A 15275-nucleotide genomic window follows, 5' to 3' on the forward strand; every position below is an offset into this window, starting at 1 on the left:
ACAGACTTACCTTGTAGATTCAGCACCATCTCCAGCAGCACTGGTGTCAGAGTCTGACTGTAGTTGTGGAATATGTCCAAGAACAACACTTCTGTACAAGGCTGGTGAAAGAGGGGGGGGGGGGAATAGGTAAACAACAACACAAACACACACTCCCTTTCCACGAGATCCAGTCCCTCTCCATCAGTTCTACTGGCACTAAATCAATGAGCAGGGGAGCCACGTGGAATGCATCACATGAGACTCCTCACTGACAGCAACAGCCAGGTGTCACTCACAGGGTTAAAGGATAGTCATCACCTATACACCACCTGTCAAGCTTTATTAGATCATGCCACAAACACAACCCACCCATCAAACATGTTCTACTCCCACGGGGGGGGAAACAACCCTGACATGATCAACACCGGCGGAAATCAATAACTAGGTGTTAAGTCTCGCTGCCCATGACAGACCATTGACAATAAAGCCATACTGACAAACAGCTCATTAGAGGACCACGGTGGAGATGGCAGAGGGAAGGCGACACCAAGGACACATCACCCACTGTACTGGGRAAGGCAAATCTATTTTCCTCCCAGCAGGCACACAGCATGCTTTAGTGGAGACTGGGGCATGCATGTCAAGATTCGTTTATTTATATGCAAGGCCCTGAGTTTGCAATGACCACATGATCTGACTAGAAAACAAACACTTGGACCTAGTCGTCAGTGTCTGTGGATTTGAAAGCCAAGCAGGATTGATGGGGGAGGGGTGGTAGCAGATTTGGGACTGTTGTGATTGGGCGCAAACCGGAGAGTGCGGATATCCTCAGCGAGACAAATTAATGTAAAAGGAGTCGGCACCAATTACATCCTCCACTGTTACCTCATCAGCGGTCGACTGTACTGGTGTACTTCAAAAGAAGTTTGGATCCTAAACCAGAGCGCCATGGAAGTAAGAAAAGCTGGGCTTAACTGAGACAGAGGGAATATTAGAGAAAAAGAGATGGAGAAGAAGAAGCAAGGTGGTGAGGGAGAGGGAGGGAGGAGTCTGATAGCAGTAAGGAGATGATACAGGCAGCAGCCAAAACCAAAACAAAGCCTACCCCCAATTCATTGAGAATCAGACAGTCAGACATCAGAGACGTCACTAAAACATCCCCCCTGTGCCATGCTACCCACTGGTCCTAACTATAGAAAAGATAAATAGTATATCAAATACATTTCCTTGTATCAGAGCTCAATACTACGAGTGCAGACTTTTCCTTTTTCTAACCATGGTCTGTTTTTGGGTGAGAGTAGTGCTGAGTGATTAGTGCTTTCTGAGATGGGGTCGGTAAAAAAAAAAAAATGGATTGGATCATAAAAAATTTAAAAAAACATTAAATGCACTATGTGGGTTGAAAGCTGTAACACAGAATAAAACAATGGATATAAGTCCTATGACGGCAGTGACTGCCCGTTGCTGCTTAGCACTTATTAACTCATCATTTATTCACATTACTGTAATAAAATATTTCCATGTGGATATTACATTAGTTTAATTTGATGACTATTATTTCATTCCAAGTCATCCACTCAATAGAGATGACAAAATATGTGCTGTCTAACCAGATAACCATTTTAGTCGTTATTTTATGAATGCTGAATACCATCCATCACTCACTTAGATCATGTATTTTCTGGTCAGGGTCTCCATTAGCCGGTAATAGCAGGCTTTTGGCCGTTAGAAAAATCGAAAAGCCGATAAATAAAATTGGCTTCGCCACATTGTCTGGGAGAAGAAGAAATCCCACCGCAAAATAATGCTTCTTAGCCTATTAGTTGATGGAAATACTTGTGAATGGTCATGCTTATGAGTCTTATGTTCATTTGCATAATTTAGTGGAATTAAATTGGTATATTTGTTATGCATCTTATTTATCACACGAGTACAGCATACGGATAGAGCTTTTAGGCGGACAATCTATGATACTTTCAGCTTCTGCTGAAGCTTCTCAAACAGAAAATGCATACCTAAGCAACAGAAGGTAGACTTCATCAGCGCGTCAAACACCCACTTTGCAATGTGCTGGAGGCCGTGTGCATTTTGAAAACATATAATTGTTTGAAACCTGAACATTTTTAATACATATTAAAAAGGCATGTCGTACCTCACTTCAAAGTAGCCTAGCAAAATATCAGACCATATCCGTGGAGGCAATTATTTTATAGCAACTTTCTTTCATTGTCCGGTAGCCAAAGGCAAAATCCTAGTCATATTAGCAACCCATGCTAGTTGTTGCATATTAGCTCTCCCCTCTTTCTAAATGTCTAATGGATATTTTCACCTCGGTCACATGAAACAGCTCGCATGTATGGTGCCCTTTTGACAAGTGTTCTCCCGCTAATTGCATTATGGAACGAACATTCGCGCGTAGCCTACTGCCTTGTTGCACTTAAACTGTGAAGAAATAATAGTTCATCATCATTTTAAGCTAAACGTTCTGATCTATTGCATCAGACTCGTTTGCTTACATTTGTTTGATGTAGCCGAGGCCTACTGGTTGTATGAATTTGGGATCCGTCGTCCCACAACTGTCCCAGAGTCTGTGTGGAGTAGGCCATTTATTACTCGACAAGCTGACCAATAGAATAAGTCAACTTTTCTACTATGGGGGATAGTAGATTAACATAGTGTAGTAATGGTCCCGTGTGGCTCAGTTGGTAGAGCATGGCGCTTGCAACGCCAGGGTTGTGGGTTCATTCCCCACGGGGGGACCAGGATGAATATGTATGAACTTTCCAATTTGTAAGTCGCTCTGGATAAGAGCGTCTGCTAAATGACTTAAATGTAAATGTAAATGTAATTTTGCTGTTCGTCACTCGTTGGCTAAGGAAAAGTAAATGTGGACAGATATTCTAACAAGTGCACACCAGAATTCGGGTAAGGAGGACCGCACATCGTTGCATCCTCGACCAGAATTCGGGTAAGGAGGACCGCACATCGTTGCATCCTCGACCAGAATTCGGTAAGGACCGCACATGGTTGCATCCTCGACCAGAATTCGGTAAGAGGACCGCACATCGTTGCATCCTCGACCAGAATTCGGGTAAGGAGGACCGCACATCGTTGCATCCTCGACCAGAATTCGGTAAGGACCGCACATCGTTGCATCCTCGACCAGAATTCGGGTAAGGAGGACCGCACATCGTTGCATCCTCGACCAGAATTCGGTAAGGACCGCACATCGTTGCATCCTCGACCAGAATTCGGGTAAGAAGGACCGCACATCGTTGCATCCTCGACTTGCATATCCTATTAAGATGCATTACCATAATCTAAATGGGATTTCAGGTTACGCACCAAAAGCATCTCTCTCAAATTTCCGGTAAATTGAAATGCTGATGGTCAAATTTCCGGTGCCACATTTTCAGAAACCCTGTTAAAGCGAGAGATACCTTCGAAGCAACTGTTCTCGTTCCCTCTCGATCGTGCATTCTTCTGTCTCTCGCTCTCCGTGTCTACCCCACACTAACTTAATGGAGCAGGCATAAAACAAACACACCGACCGGACAATTGCATGCGTAATGGATTACGGTCATTGTAGTTAATTACCACGTTGTGTGTGCTAAACTATGTAGAATATTGGCCTGTTGCAAACTACCCTACAACATCGCATAGTTCGGGCTTGACCGGATTTATCTGTAGAGAACTGCTCAATGTGTGCAGTTCATTGAGGGGGAAAAAATGGAATTAAACAATTGAACCTACAGTTCGTTGGTCAATGAGTCGCTTAAATTTTTTTAAATAACATAAACGTTGGTTAATTGCTCAGCTAGTATAAGCCCTAATTGATAGTTTGACTGACCGGCACTGCAATAAGACACGTTATTACTGTGTTTAAAGGGAACGCACAGTTTATTTTGCTTAAGACATCTGAAATACTTGTCTTCCTTTTCTTGTATGACTACTCTCATTCTTCCCTCTGGTAAGGAGAATATTGTCACTCTCGCGTGCTTGTAATGGTGTGTGGGGTTGTTATTTTACTAAGACCATACATCACTGGCCACAGGCAGAAACACTATCTCACCTCTACATCCTTATCCTATCACACTTTCTGTCTCACAAATCTAAAGGATTTGTCTGGTTCCCGATTGTATGTGGCTGTGCTGTGGTATCTTGTTGCACCCCAGTCAAGGACTCCCAAGCAATACAGGAGAAGAGGGATATGATGAAATGGAGGGGAAATAAATCAGCTTCAGTGGGACTGAATACATTGTTGAAATCAAATCAGCAAAGCTGTTAGTGAGAACAGTGACAGGGAGAGCATGGCTGCTTCAACGGCTTGCCTATGCTGAGCAAGTCAGTCGGTCTTGTCTTTGTGCACTGGCATCTATGCGTGTGTGCGTGTGTATGTGTGTGTGTGTGTGTGTGTGTGTGTGTGTGTGTGTGTGTGTGTGTCATTTACTCACCCGTAGACTGTATTTCCAGGAGTCACCCCCTGTTTCTTCAACAGCTGCAAATACAAAAACAGAGCAACAATGAGATAAGGAGGGTGTATGTGTGTGTGTCTGTGTGGGTGTACTCCAGTATGGTGTGGAGATTCAGAAGGACACATTAGCAGAGTTAACGTGAGGAGAGAAAAGCTGGCAAAGCGACAGGGAAACACATCAGTAGCCGTATGTATTTGTGAGCGTACCGAAGCCCTCGGGGTCCTCCTCCCACATGGACAGCTCTTCCTCGGTCAGCAGAAAGTAGTGGGAGACGAGACGCCGTCCGATCTCCGTGAGGGTGGGGTGTGTGAAGAACGCCGTCTTGATCTTGTGGGCCTCCAGACTCTCCGGCTTACTGTCTGAGAGGGGTGACCCAGAGAGCATGTAAGAACTTACACACACACACACACACACACACACACACACACACACACACACACACACACACACACACACACACACACACACACACACACACACACACTATTCAAAACTAACCACAACCATCGACAACTAAGTCTCGACAGCTCAGAGAGAAACTAAACTCCACTGTGGCTCCTCCTAACCCGTTATATTATTATAATGGTACATTAATGATGCTTGCAATCTGCCTGCCTGCCAAGGAAGTGCAGTTTTTTGTGGTTGGCTGTATTAACGATGCTACGCCATGTTGATTTCTCCCGCTGTCTCTTTCTATTCTATTTCCTCTCCCTAATTTTCATCTTGCTCTCGCTCCTCACTCTACTCCTTTATTCTCTCCTTCCCATTTTCTCTTCCCTCCCACCTCCCTCTCCCCCACTAGGGCTGGCACAATTACATATAACCATGTCACCAACTCTTATGGATGAAGACCGTCATGAAAATAAAATAACAGCCATAACTGGATAAAAATAGTAATAAAGATAGTAAAAATAGTTCAAAATATAGTCCAAAATTCGATCACCATGACAGCCCTAGCCCCCACCCTCCACCTACCCTCGATGTTCTTGCAGGGTTTGTAGGCCTCGTTCTTGACGATGGTTTTGATGAGGTTCATGCACTGGACGGTAAAGCGCTCGAAGACGAGGCCCTCACCGGCCGGCGTGAACACGTAGCTGACAGCAAATTCCAGAGAGCGCTGGATCAGTGGGATGAACGCACACGGGTGGACCTCCAGGAAATCTAATAACTATAGAGAAAGAGAGAAAGAGAGAGAGAGAGAGAGAGATGGTTAAGGAAAAACATGATTCAGAGAAGATGGAGAAAATATTAAACAAGAGAGTAAGGTAGAAAAAAAGATGGCTAAGGAAAGAACGTCAGAAAAGGAGAAGGAAAAGCAGAACAAAATTAAATAAGGGGAAATAACAACAAATATAGAGAGAAGGAATGTAGAAAAAGAGAGAAAGTAAGACAAATGAAGTTGAAGCACTTGGCCCCCGGGATATCAGCCTCTGTCAACAGTACCTGGTATGCAAGCAAGACTACTGAGAAACTAACTAGTGTACACTTGTAACAACACATAGTTGTTGACTGATCAGTTTGACTCACCACTTTAGTGTACAGTATGATAGTCTTCTCAAGCTTCTCTCGACATGGGCTGTCTGGGCCTACCTGCCGACCTGGAAGAAATAAAACCAAAACAAATATGAGCAACAGCACGTTATGACAACAGTATAAAAACAACAAGCCATATGACAAGACTATAAAACAACAATACAAAATATGACAAGTGTTCATCTCTTGCCAACATTACGTGCATCACTTTCAACAAGGGGCTACCCATGAAGATGTTACTCTGATGTCAACCCCCCCCCCCCCCCCTCGTGATCATCAATGCCAGACATCGGAGTCCATCTCCCTGCCCGGCTGCCAATAAACCCCGGCTGCCAATAAGGAGGGGAGGAGAAGGGGGGGAGGAGAAGACGGAGAGGAAATTGTTAGGTATCCACTGATCTTTTCTGTGTAATACAATCAGAACAGAGCTCGAGTTGAAGGGAGAAGGGAATGAAGGCGGTGAAATCATAACGCACTTCACTACGGATGGATATTTTAATTCCTCCAGTGTATCCAATTCAAATAACTTATTTCCTGGGAGGGAACGTCATGTGTGGTGACGAATGGTACATACAAGACACGAGGCCCTGGCTTCACTTTATAACCACAATACACTCTGGGAGAGTGAATGAAACCGCCACCTGGGAGAACAGGGCCTTTGTTTCTCTAATATAATAAAGTAGACTAATAAAGACAGTGCCGTGTCAGGAATAACTCCCTCGGCCGATCAAAATGAATCTATAAAAACAATAAGCTGTGGCCAATAAAAAAAAATGCCCCGGGAGGTTTACTTCCTCATCACCGTTCCTGATGACATCATCAAGAACAGGAAGCAACGGTCCTGTTCCCAAGCCTCGCAAAGCCGCTGATCCCTCAATATCAGTCTGTTAAGGTTGCGAAGGCCTGTGCCCGGCCTTTTCTATCACCATTGCGTCAGCCCAATCAGCTTCCTCTGATGAACTATGCCGGTGGTTTAGTTACTGACAGGCAGGAGACAACAGGACAACAACACATGTAAAGTCATACTTAGGTGGTGATAGCTAAATATAAAGCTTTACATGACAGTCTGAGGTTACTGTATCAAGACAATCTCTGTATTGAATTATATGCAGTAGCATAATATCCATCACTACGGTTTGGCAAATTCATTAGATATACCTTGGCTGACGTTAGGCTACTATATTGCTGTTAGTCTCTCGTTGACATCAATATATTAAGCTTCTTTTGGCTCATATTGCCTAAGCCTATTGTCCTGGTGTTCGATATGCCTTTCTCTTGAAAGACGGCAAGTGCTTGTTTAACTTCCACAAAATGCAGTGCTGCGGCTTCTGTTTTCTGATTGATTGAAGGTGATCCAATCGCTTTCGAATTTGTTTTGAGGAAAGCCTATCTGCCCAAACAACTTCAATGGAATCCCTTCCAGACTGATAGTGCAGCGGTAATCAGTCTGGTAATTACGAGGCTACCTGTTCCCATACCCAAAAACACATCCTTCCGCAGACAGTGACACCTGTAATAACATGGAATATCCAGACAGCTGACCTCAGCGGAAGGATCATGCACAGGAGAAGGAGAGAGAAAATAGAGGATGGTGCAACTCAATGGACATGCTTCTTTATTCGCCCTTATCTTGCAGGGAGACTGATATTTCTCCTGGCTCAGAGCGCCTACGAGCTTCCGCTGTCGGACAGCCCAAAATACCAACGGACCCAATTCACCCCGACCTCCACTGACCMTCTGCAATAAGGACATATTGTGTGTGATAATAGGGACAGATACCAGTAATTACATTTCTAACACACCATCTGAAGCACTGAGACTTACCCCTATGTGTGTGGTGTGTGGGTGGGTGCTGGGTGTGTGGTGTGTGTGTGTCATTAGATCATTAGATAATTGTATAATTAGAAAGTTAATAAATATTTAGGAAAAACATTTCAGGACACTTACTGCATTCTAGGAACTGTTTCAGTCTCTCAAAAACTGCATTGAGGAAGCCCTGGTGAGAGAGAGAGGGGAAAAGAGGGGCAGAGGAGGGAAGCGAGAAGAATGAGAGGGGGGTACAGGGTTTGTTCAATCTCGGTGGCATCTTGGTGGTCGCATCACTGTTTAATCACATAATTAGGAGAGGCAGTCACACAACTGTGCACATGAGTCATCATACACGTTACAGACACACACACAGGCTTGCCAGGCACACTGACTCAGTGTGCCTGGCAAGCCTGTGCGACATGTCACTGACAGTTCATAATCTGCCCAGACTGGAAAACACGGAGCCTTCTCACTGGGCACAAACTGGTTGAGTCAACATTGATTCCACACGATTTTTAAAAAATTAAGAAAAAAAATGTAACGTGATGACATTGAATCGACGTGGAAAACTGATTGGACTTGCAAAAAGTTATCAACGTAAAAGGAATTACGTGAATGTTTTTTTCACCCAACTTTTAACCTATATTTAATGACACCGTTAATCCTTTAATAGCCTACGGCAGAGGACCACAGAGCTTCAGCACGGAAATCAACGAGAGGTACCAAATCCAAACATAGGGATGATACACTATAAGCCTACACAACAGTAACAACCTAAAGTTAGCTCAGTTAAGACAATGACTCTATTATGCCCATGGGGACACGTAGGTTGCTGCTCTGTGCATACATAAAACAACAATCAAAACAAAGACAAGGACATATACAGACAACAAACACAGGTATAAAAAGCAGTTCATAAGCGATCAATGTGGAAATGAGCTAGTATAACTAACAGGACCTTTTCACAGCGTTGTAAACTCTTCCACTATCCAGTCACATCTATAGGCTTTTCAGCCTGACCTGCCTCCAGCTACAGTGTCACAACGGAAACACAATTACACAAGGCAAAGCGCTATGGTGTGTCCCCTTTGTTATCAAACTGTCACCAATAAGATTTATTTGCAAATATATTCTGCAGTATGCGGGAGAGCTACTGTAACTTTGGGGCAGAAAGAACGTTTCCCTTCACTTTGCCTAGGTGGGGCGGAAGACTTCCTACAAAACCAGTCACATTATTACCAGGCCTTAGGCTGTGTGAGCAGGTAACAACAAACTATAGAGGGCGAGAAAGCAAGGCAGATAAAGAAAGAGCTGTGTAAAACCGGRATGCAGTCTCTCAGGGCAGGATTTGATAAATACCCAGGATATACAGTGCCTTTGGAAAGTATTCAGACTCCTGGATTTTTCCACATTTTGTTACGTTACAGCCTTCTAAAATGGATCAACATTTATTTTTTTTATAAATCCTCAGCAATCTACACACAATACCCCATAGCAAAAACAGTTTTTTGAAATGTTTGAAATTGTAGTAATATTTTTTTTTAACAGAAAAAGCTTATTTACATAAGTATTCAGGCACTTTGCTATGAGACGCCAAACTGAGCTCAGATGCATCCCGTATCCATTGATCATCCTTGAAATGTTTCTACAATTTGGAGTCTGTGCTAAATTCAATTGATTGGACATGATTTGGAAAGGCAAAGCGGTCTTCATAAAAGTCCCACAGTTGACAGTGCATGTCAGAACAAAAACCAAGCCATGAGGTCAAAGAAATTGGGTAACAAAACATTTCTGCAGTATTGAAGGTCCCCAAGAATACAGTGGCCTTCATCAACCTTAAATGGAAGTTTGGAATCACCAAGACTCTTCCTAGAGCTGGCTGCCTGACCAAACTGAGCAATCGGGGGAGAAGGGCCTTGGTCTGGGAGKTGACCAAGAACCCGATGGTCACTCTGACAGAGCTCTAGAGTTTGTCTGTGGAGATGGGAGAACATTCCAGAAGGACAACCATCTCTGCAGCACTCCACCAATCAGGCCTTTATGGTAAAATGGCCAGGCAGAAGTCATTCCTCAGTACATGATTCAACCACAAAGAACAAGGAGGTTTAAAAATCCCTCGCAAAGATGGGCACCTATTGGGAGATGGATAAAAAAAATATATGTAAAAGCAGACTTAGAATATCCCTTTGAGCATGGTGAAGTTATTACACTTTGGATGGTGTATCAATACATCCAGTCACTACAAAGATACAGGTGTCTCTCCTAACTCAGTTACTGGAGAGGAAGGAGACCGCTCAGGGATTTCACCATGAGGCCAATGGTGACAAACAGTTAGAGTTTAACGGCTGTGATAGGAAAAAAAACTGAGGATGGATCAACAACATTGTAGTTACTCCAAAATACTAACTCTTTTGACAGAGTGAAAAGAAGGAAGCGTGTACAGAATAAAAAACTATTCCAATTGATGCATCAGTTTGCAACAGGACACTAAAGTAATACTGCAAAGAATGTGGCAAAGCAATTCACTTTTTGTCCTGGATACAAAGTGTTATGTGTTGTATTGGATTTTCCCCAAACATAACTGAGTACCACTCATCATATTTTCAAGCATAGTGGTGGCTGCATCATAGTGGTGGCTGTTATGGGTATGATTGTATTCATTAAGGAATAGGGAGTTTTTCAGAATAAAAAAAAGGAATGGCGCTAAGCACAGGCAAAATCCTAGAGGAAAACCTGGTTCAGTCTGCTTTCCACCAGTCACTAGAAAATGAATTCACCTTTCAGCAGGACAATAACCTAAAACACAAGGCCAAATCTACACTGGAGTTGCTCACCAAGAAGACAGTGAATGTTCCTGAGTCGCCGAGTTAGTTTTGACTTAAATCTTCAACAAGACTTAAATTGTTTTCTAGCAATTATCAACAAACAACTTGACAGAGCTTGAAAAACTTTGAAAAGAGTAAATGGGCAAATGTTACACAAGCCAGGTGTGGAAAGCTCTTAGAGTATTACCCATTAAGACTCACAGCTGTAACCGCTGCCAAAGGAGTTTCTACAAACTATGCACAGAAATACCTTATTTACTAGGGATGCAGCGCTATGACATATTTGGCCGATACCAATATCTGATATTTTCCTTACCTAAAAAAACGACACCGATAACCGACAAACATTTTTAGCGACCTTTTAAGCATTCTAGTACAGTTAAATAGTTAGACCGCTGCGTCCGTGTGTATGTTAAGGCACTGCATCTCAGTGCAAGAGGCGTCACTACAGTCCCTGGTTCGAATCCAGGCTGTATCACATCCGGTCGTGATTGGGAGTCCCATGGGCAGTGCACAAATGGCCCAGCGTCGTCCAGGTTTGGCCGGGGTATGCCGACATTGTAAAATAAGGAAACTTGTTTTCTAACTAACTTGCCTAGTTAAATAAAGGTTACACACACACACACACACACACACAACACACACACACACACACACACACACACACACACACACACACACACCCGCCTATCTAAGGTCTTCGAAAGCCAAGTCAACAAACAGATCACTGACCATCTCGAATCCCACCGTACCTTCTCCGCTGTGCAATCGGTTTCCGAGCCGGTCACGGGTGCACCTCAGCCATGCCAAGGTACTAAACGATATCATAACCGCCATCGATAAAAGACAGTACTGTGCAGCCGTCTTCATCGACCTGGCCAAGGCTTTCGACTCTGTCAATCACCATATTCTTATCGGCAGACTCAGTAGCCTCGGTTTTCTAATGACTGCCTTGCCTGGTTCACCAACTACTTCGCAGACAGAGTTCAGTGTGTCAAATCGGAGGGCATGTTGTCCGGTCCTCTGGCAGTCTCTATGGGGGTACCACAGGGTTCAATTCTCAGGTCGACTCTTTTCTCTGTATATATCAATGATGTTGCTCTTGCTGCGGGCGATTCCCTGATCCACCTCTACGCAGACGACACCATTCTGTATACTTCTGGCCCTTCCTTGGACACTGTGCTAATCTAACCTTCCAAAACGAGCTTCAATGCCATACAACACTCCTTCCGTGGCCTCCAACTGCTCTTAAACGCTAGTAAAACCAAATGCATGCTTTTCAAACGGTCGCTGCCTGCACCCGCACGCCCGACTAGCATCACCACCCTGGACGGTTCCGACCTAGAATATGTGGACATCTATAAGTACCTAGGTRTCTAAAAACAGTATGGGGATACAAACCACAGACATTGTGGGCTAGGTTAGGATTGCTGTGTTGCACGTGTAGCGCTGGATTATTCGTGGCGTCATTACGTCATCTACCTACGTTATATAGGTATGCACGTCAGCTTTGACATTGGTTTTGCACATCGGTGTAAAACTATACATCAGGCCAATGCAGATGTTGGCATTTTTAGCTAATATCGTCCGATTCCGATATGCTTACCAATATATCGTGCATCCCCATTATTTACATAAGTATTCAGACCCTTTGCTATGAGACTCAAAATTGAGGTCAGGTGCATCCCGTTTCCATTGATCATCCTTGAGATGTTTCTACAACTTGATTGGTAAATTCAATTGATTGGACATGATTTGGAAAGGCACACACATCTATACAAGGTTCCATAGTTTACAGTGCATGTCAGAGAATGGCCTTGGTCTGGGAGGTGACCAAGAACCCAATGGTCACTCTGACAGAGCTCCAGTGTTCCTCTGTGGAGATGGGAGAACCTTCCAGAAAGACAACCATCTCTGCAGCACTCCACCAATCAGGCCTGCATGGTAGTGTGGCCAGACGGAAGCCACTTCTCTGTAAAAGGCACATGACAGCCCACTTGGAGTTTGCCCAAAGGCACCTAAAGGACTMTGACCATGAGAAACAAGATTCTCTGGTCTGATGAAACCAATATTGAACTCTTTGACCTGAATGCCAAGCGTCAAATCTGGAGGAAACCTGGCACCATCCCTACGGTGAAGCATGGTGGTGGCATCATCATGCTGTGCGGATGTTTTTCAGCGGCAGGGACTGGGAGACTAGTGAGGATCAAGGGAAAGATGAGCGAGGCAAAGTACAGAGAGATCCTTGATGAAAACCTGCTCCAGAGCGCTCAGGACAGACTGGGGCGAGCGTTCACCTCCAACAGGACAATGACCCTAAGCACACAGCCAAGACAATGCAGGAGTGGCTTTGGGACAAGTCTCTGAATGTCCTTGAGTGGCACAGCCAGAGCCTGGACTTGAACCCGATCGAATAAATCTGGAGAGACTTGAAAATAGATGTGCAACTACACTCCCCATCTAACTAGAGAATCGGCAGAGAAGAATGGGAAAAACTCCCCAAATACAGGTGTGCCAAGCTTGTAACGTCATACCCAAAAAGACTCGAGGATATAATCACTGTAAAAGGTCCTTATACAACGTACTGAGTAAAGGGTCTGAATACTTTAAAGTCTATTTTAGAATAAGTCTGTAACATAACTAAATGTGGAAAAAGTGAAGGGGTCTGTGTCCTTTCCCGGGTGCACTGTACATACTGAACAAAAATAACAATTTCAAAGATTTTACTGAGTTACAGTTCATAAGGAAATCAGTCAAAAATAAATTAGGCCCCAATCTATGGATTTCCCATGACTGGGAATGGGTGCAGCCATGGTCAGCCTTGGAGAGCATAAGCCCACCCACTGGGGAGCCAGGCCACACCAATCAGAATGAGGTTTTCACCACAAAAGAGCTTCATTACAGACATAAATACCCCCACGCCCCTCAGACGATCCCGCAGGTGAAGAAGCCGAATGTGGAAGTCCTTGGCTGGCGTGGTTTCACGTGGTCTGCGGTTGTGAGGCCGGATGGACGTACTGCTAAATACTCTAAAACAACGTTGGAGGAAGCTTATGGTAGAGAAATAGTTCATTACATTCTCTGGCAACAGCTCTGGTGTACATTCCTGCAGTAAAAATGCCAATTGCATGCTACCTCAAAACCTCTGTGGCATTGTGTTGTGTAATAAAACTGCACATTTTAAAGTGGCCATTTATTGTCCCCAGCACAAGGTGCACATGTCTAATGATCATGCGGTTTAATCAGCTTCTTGATATGCCACACCTGTCAGGTGGACGGATTATCTTTGCAGAGGTGAAATGGTCACTAACAGGGATGTAAACACGTTTATATTTTTGTTCGGTGTATATTTATATTCCTGACTCTGACGTCGTTCATTCTGACATGTCTTAATGTCTTGTTCTTGTGTATTGTTGTTGTACTATTTAGATATTCCTGTTAGAGCTAGACACATAAGCATTTTGCTGCACCTGCGATAACATCGGCAAAACTTTGATTTGATCATTTATGAAACCGTTGACGGAGGGCAGACTCAAGATAGCCAATTACATTGAAAATACATTCACTTCCAATTGCATACACAGCTCTGTTTCAGAGGGGTATGAAAGGGTGAGAAAGGGTGCCATAGAATGATCATCTGCTCTAAAGTTTGATCAAATTGAAAGAAGATTACCCAACAAAAGCATGTCCTCCAAGAAGGCTCTAAATGGAAGCACTTTGGAAACAAGTCAATCAGGACTCTGTGTGTGTGTGCATATGTGTATAAGAATCTCTGCCTACATCAGTGAATTTCATTATTCATTTGTGAAGGAGTTAAGGCAAGGCACAGCCTGAAAGAGAACTAATTAAAACCCATTTAAATGAGCTTCCTTTCCCTGTGGAGTCTATAATGAGGCAACCTGCAACAACAGCTTCATCAAACTTCTCACATCTCCACTGTTGTGGGTCTATTAAGCAGCTCTACACATCTGAGATGGCATGGTGGGAGTAATATGGAGAAAATGCCACTGGTTGTGCTTTGGGAAATATAAGCAGGTGATAAGAGATAGGGAGGKGGGGGAGGGCGAGTGGCTCAAACTACCCCTTGACAGTCAACTCACACCTCATCCCTCCCTCCTTCCTTCTCTCCTTTAACTTTTTCCTTTGACATTCGCAGAACAAGAGGTTGGCTTAATAGGCCCCTGGTGTTCCTTAAACACACCACTCAGATATGAAGGATAGGAGAGTTGGAGTCAAGAGTTCAAATGACCAGAGTCCTCGGAGCAAATGATTCCATTAACTCCAAGCCAGGGGAACAGCCCTCGGCACACGCACACTTTAATAATTTTATTGGGCGATTTACACCAAATTGAATTAACAGTTCCAGGACCTTCATAGCGGGGTCTAGCTTTAAGGAAGACTGCAGTCAGGGCCAAGGTTATTATGGTAAACAAAAACAAAAATGAAAAAGAATCATGAAAAAGCTAATTCAGTAAACTGAAATAAAATAATTAACAAACCTGTTTGAAAAAAAATACTGAAACTATTATCGTCGACTCCAAAACAAAATGTAAAAAATATATAATAATAATGAATTACGGTCTAATGAGTTTTCAAGCTGTTTTTCTAATGGGGTTTTCAAGCTTCTGAATCTGGCGGGTCACATTGAGAT

The 15275-nt window shown here is 43.6% G+C and overlaps 1 protein-coding gene across 1 annotated transcript in view; it reads right to left on the reverse strand.

Annotated features, from left to right (window-relative positions):
- Window positions 1-15275, reverse strand: part of ipo11 (importin 11) — a 245206-nt gene that overhangs the window by 170120 nt on the left and 59811 nt on the right. Inside the window, exons 8-13 of the mRNA XM_024001611.1 lie at window positions 7938-7986; window positions 5985-6055; window positions 5433-5625; window positions 4664-4816; window positions 4437-4480; window positions 11-101 (exon numbers count right to left, since the gene is read on the reverse strand). Coding sequence (XP_023857379.1) covers window positions 11-101; window positions 4437-4480; window positions 4664-4816; window positions 5433-5625; window positions 5985-6055; window positions 7938-7986 — 601 coding nt within the window. The remainder of the gene's footprint in view (window positions 1-10; window positions 102-4436; window positions 4481-4663; window positions 4817-5432; window positions 5626-5984; window positions 6056-7937; window positions 7987-15275) is intronic.

This window comes from Salvelinus sp. IW2-2015, linkage group LG15 (genome assembly GCF_002910315.2).
Source record: "Salvelinus sp. IW2-2015 linkage group LG15, ASM291031v2, whole genome shotgun sequence".
Classification (NCBI taxonomy): domain Eukaryota; kingdom Metazoa; phylum Chordata; class Actinopteri; order Salmoniformes; family Salmonidae; genus Salvelinus; species Salvelinus sp. IW2-2015.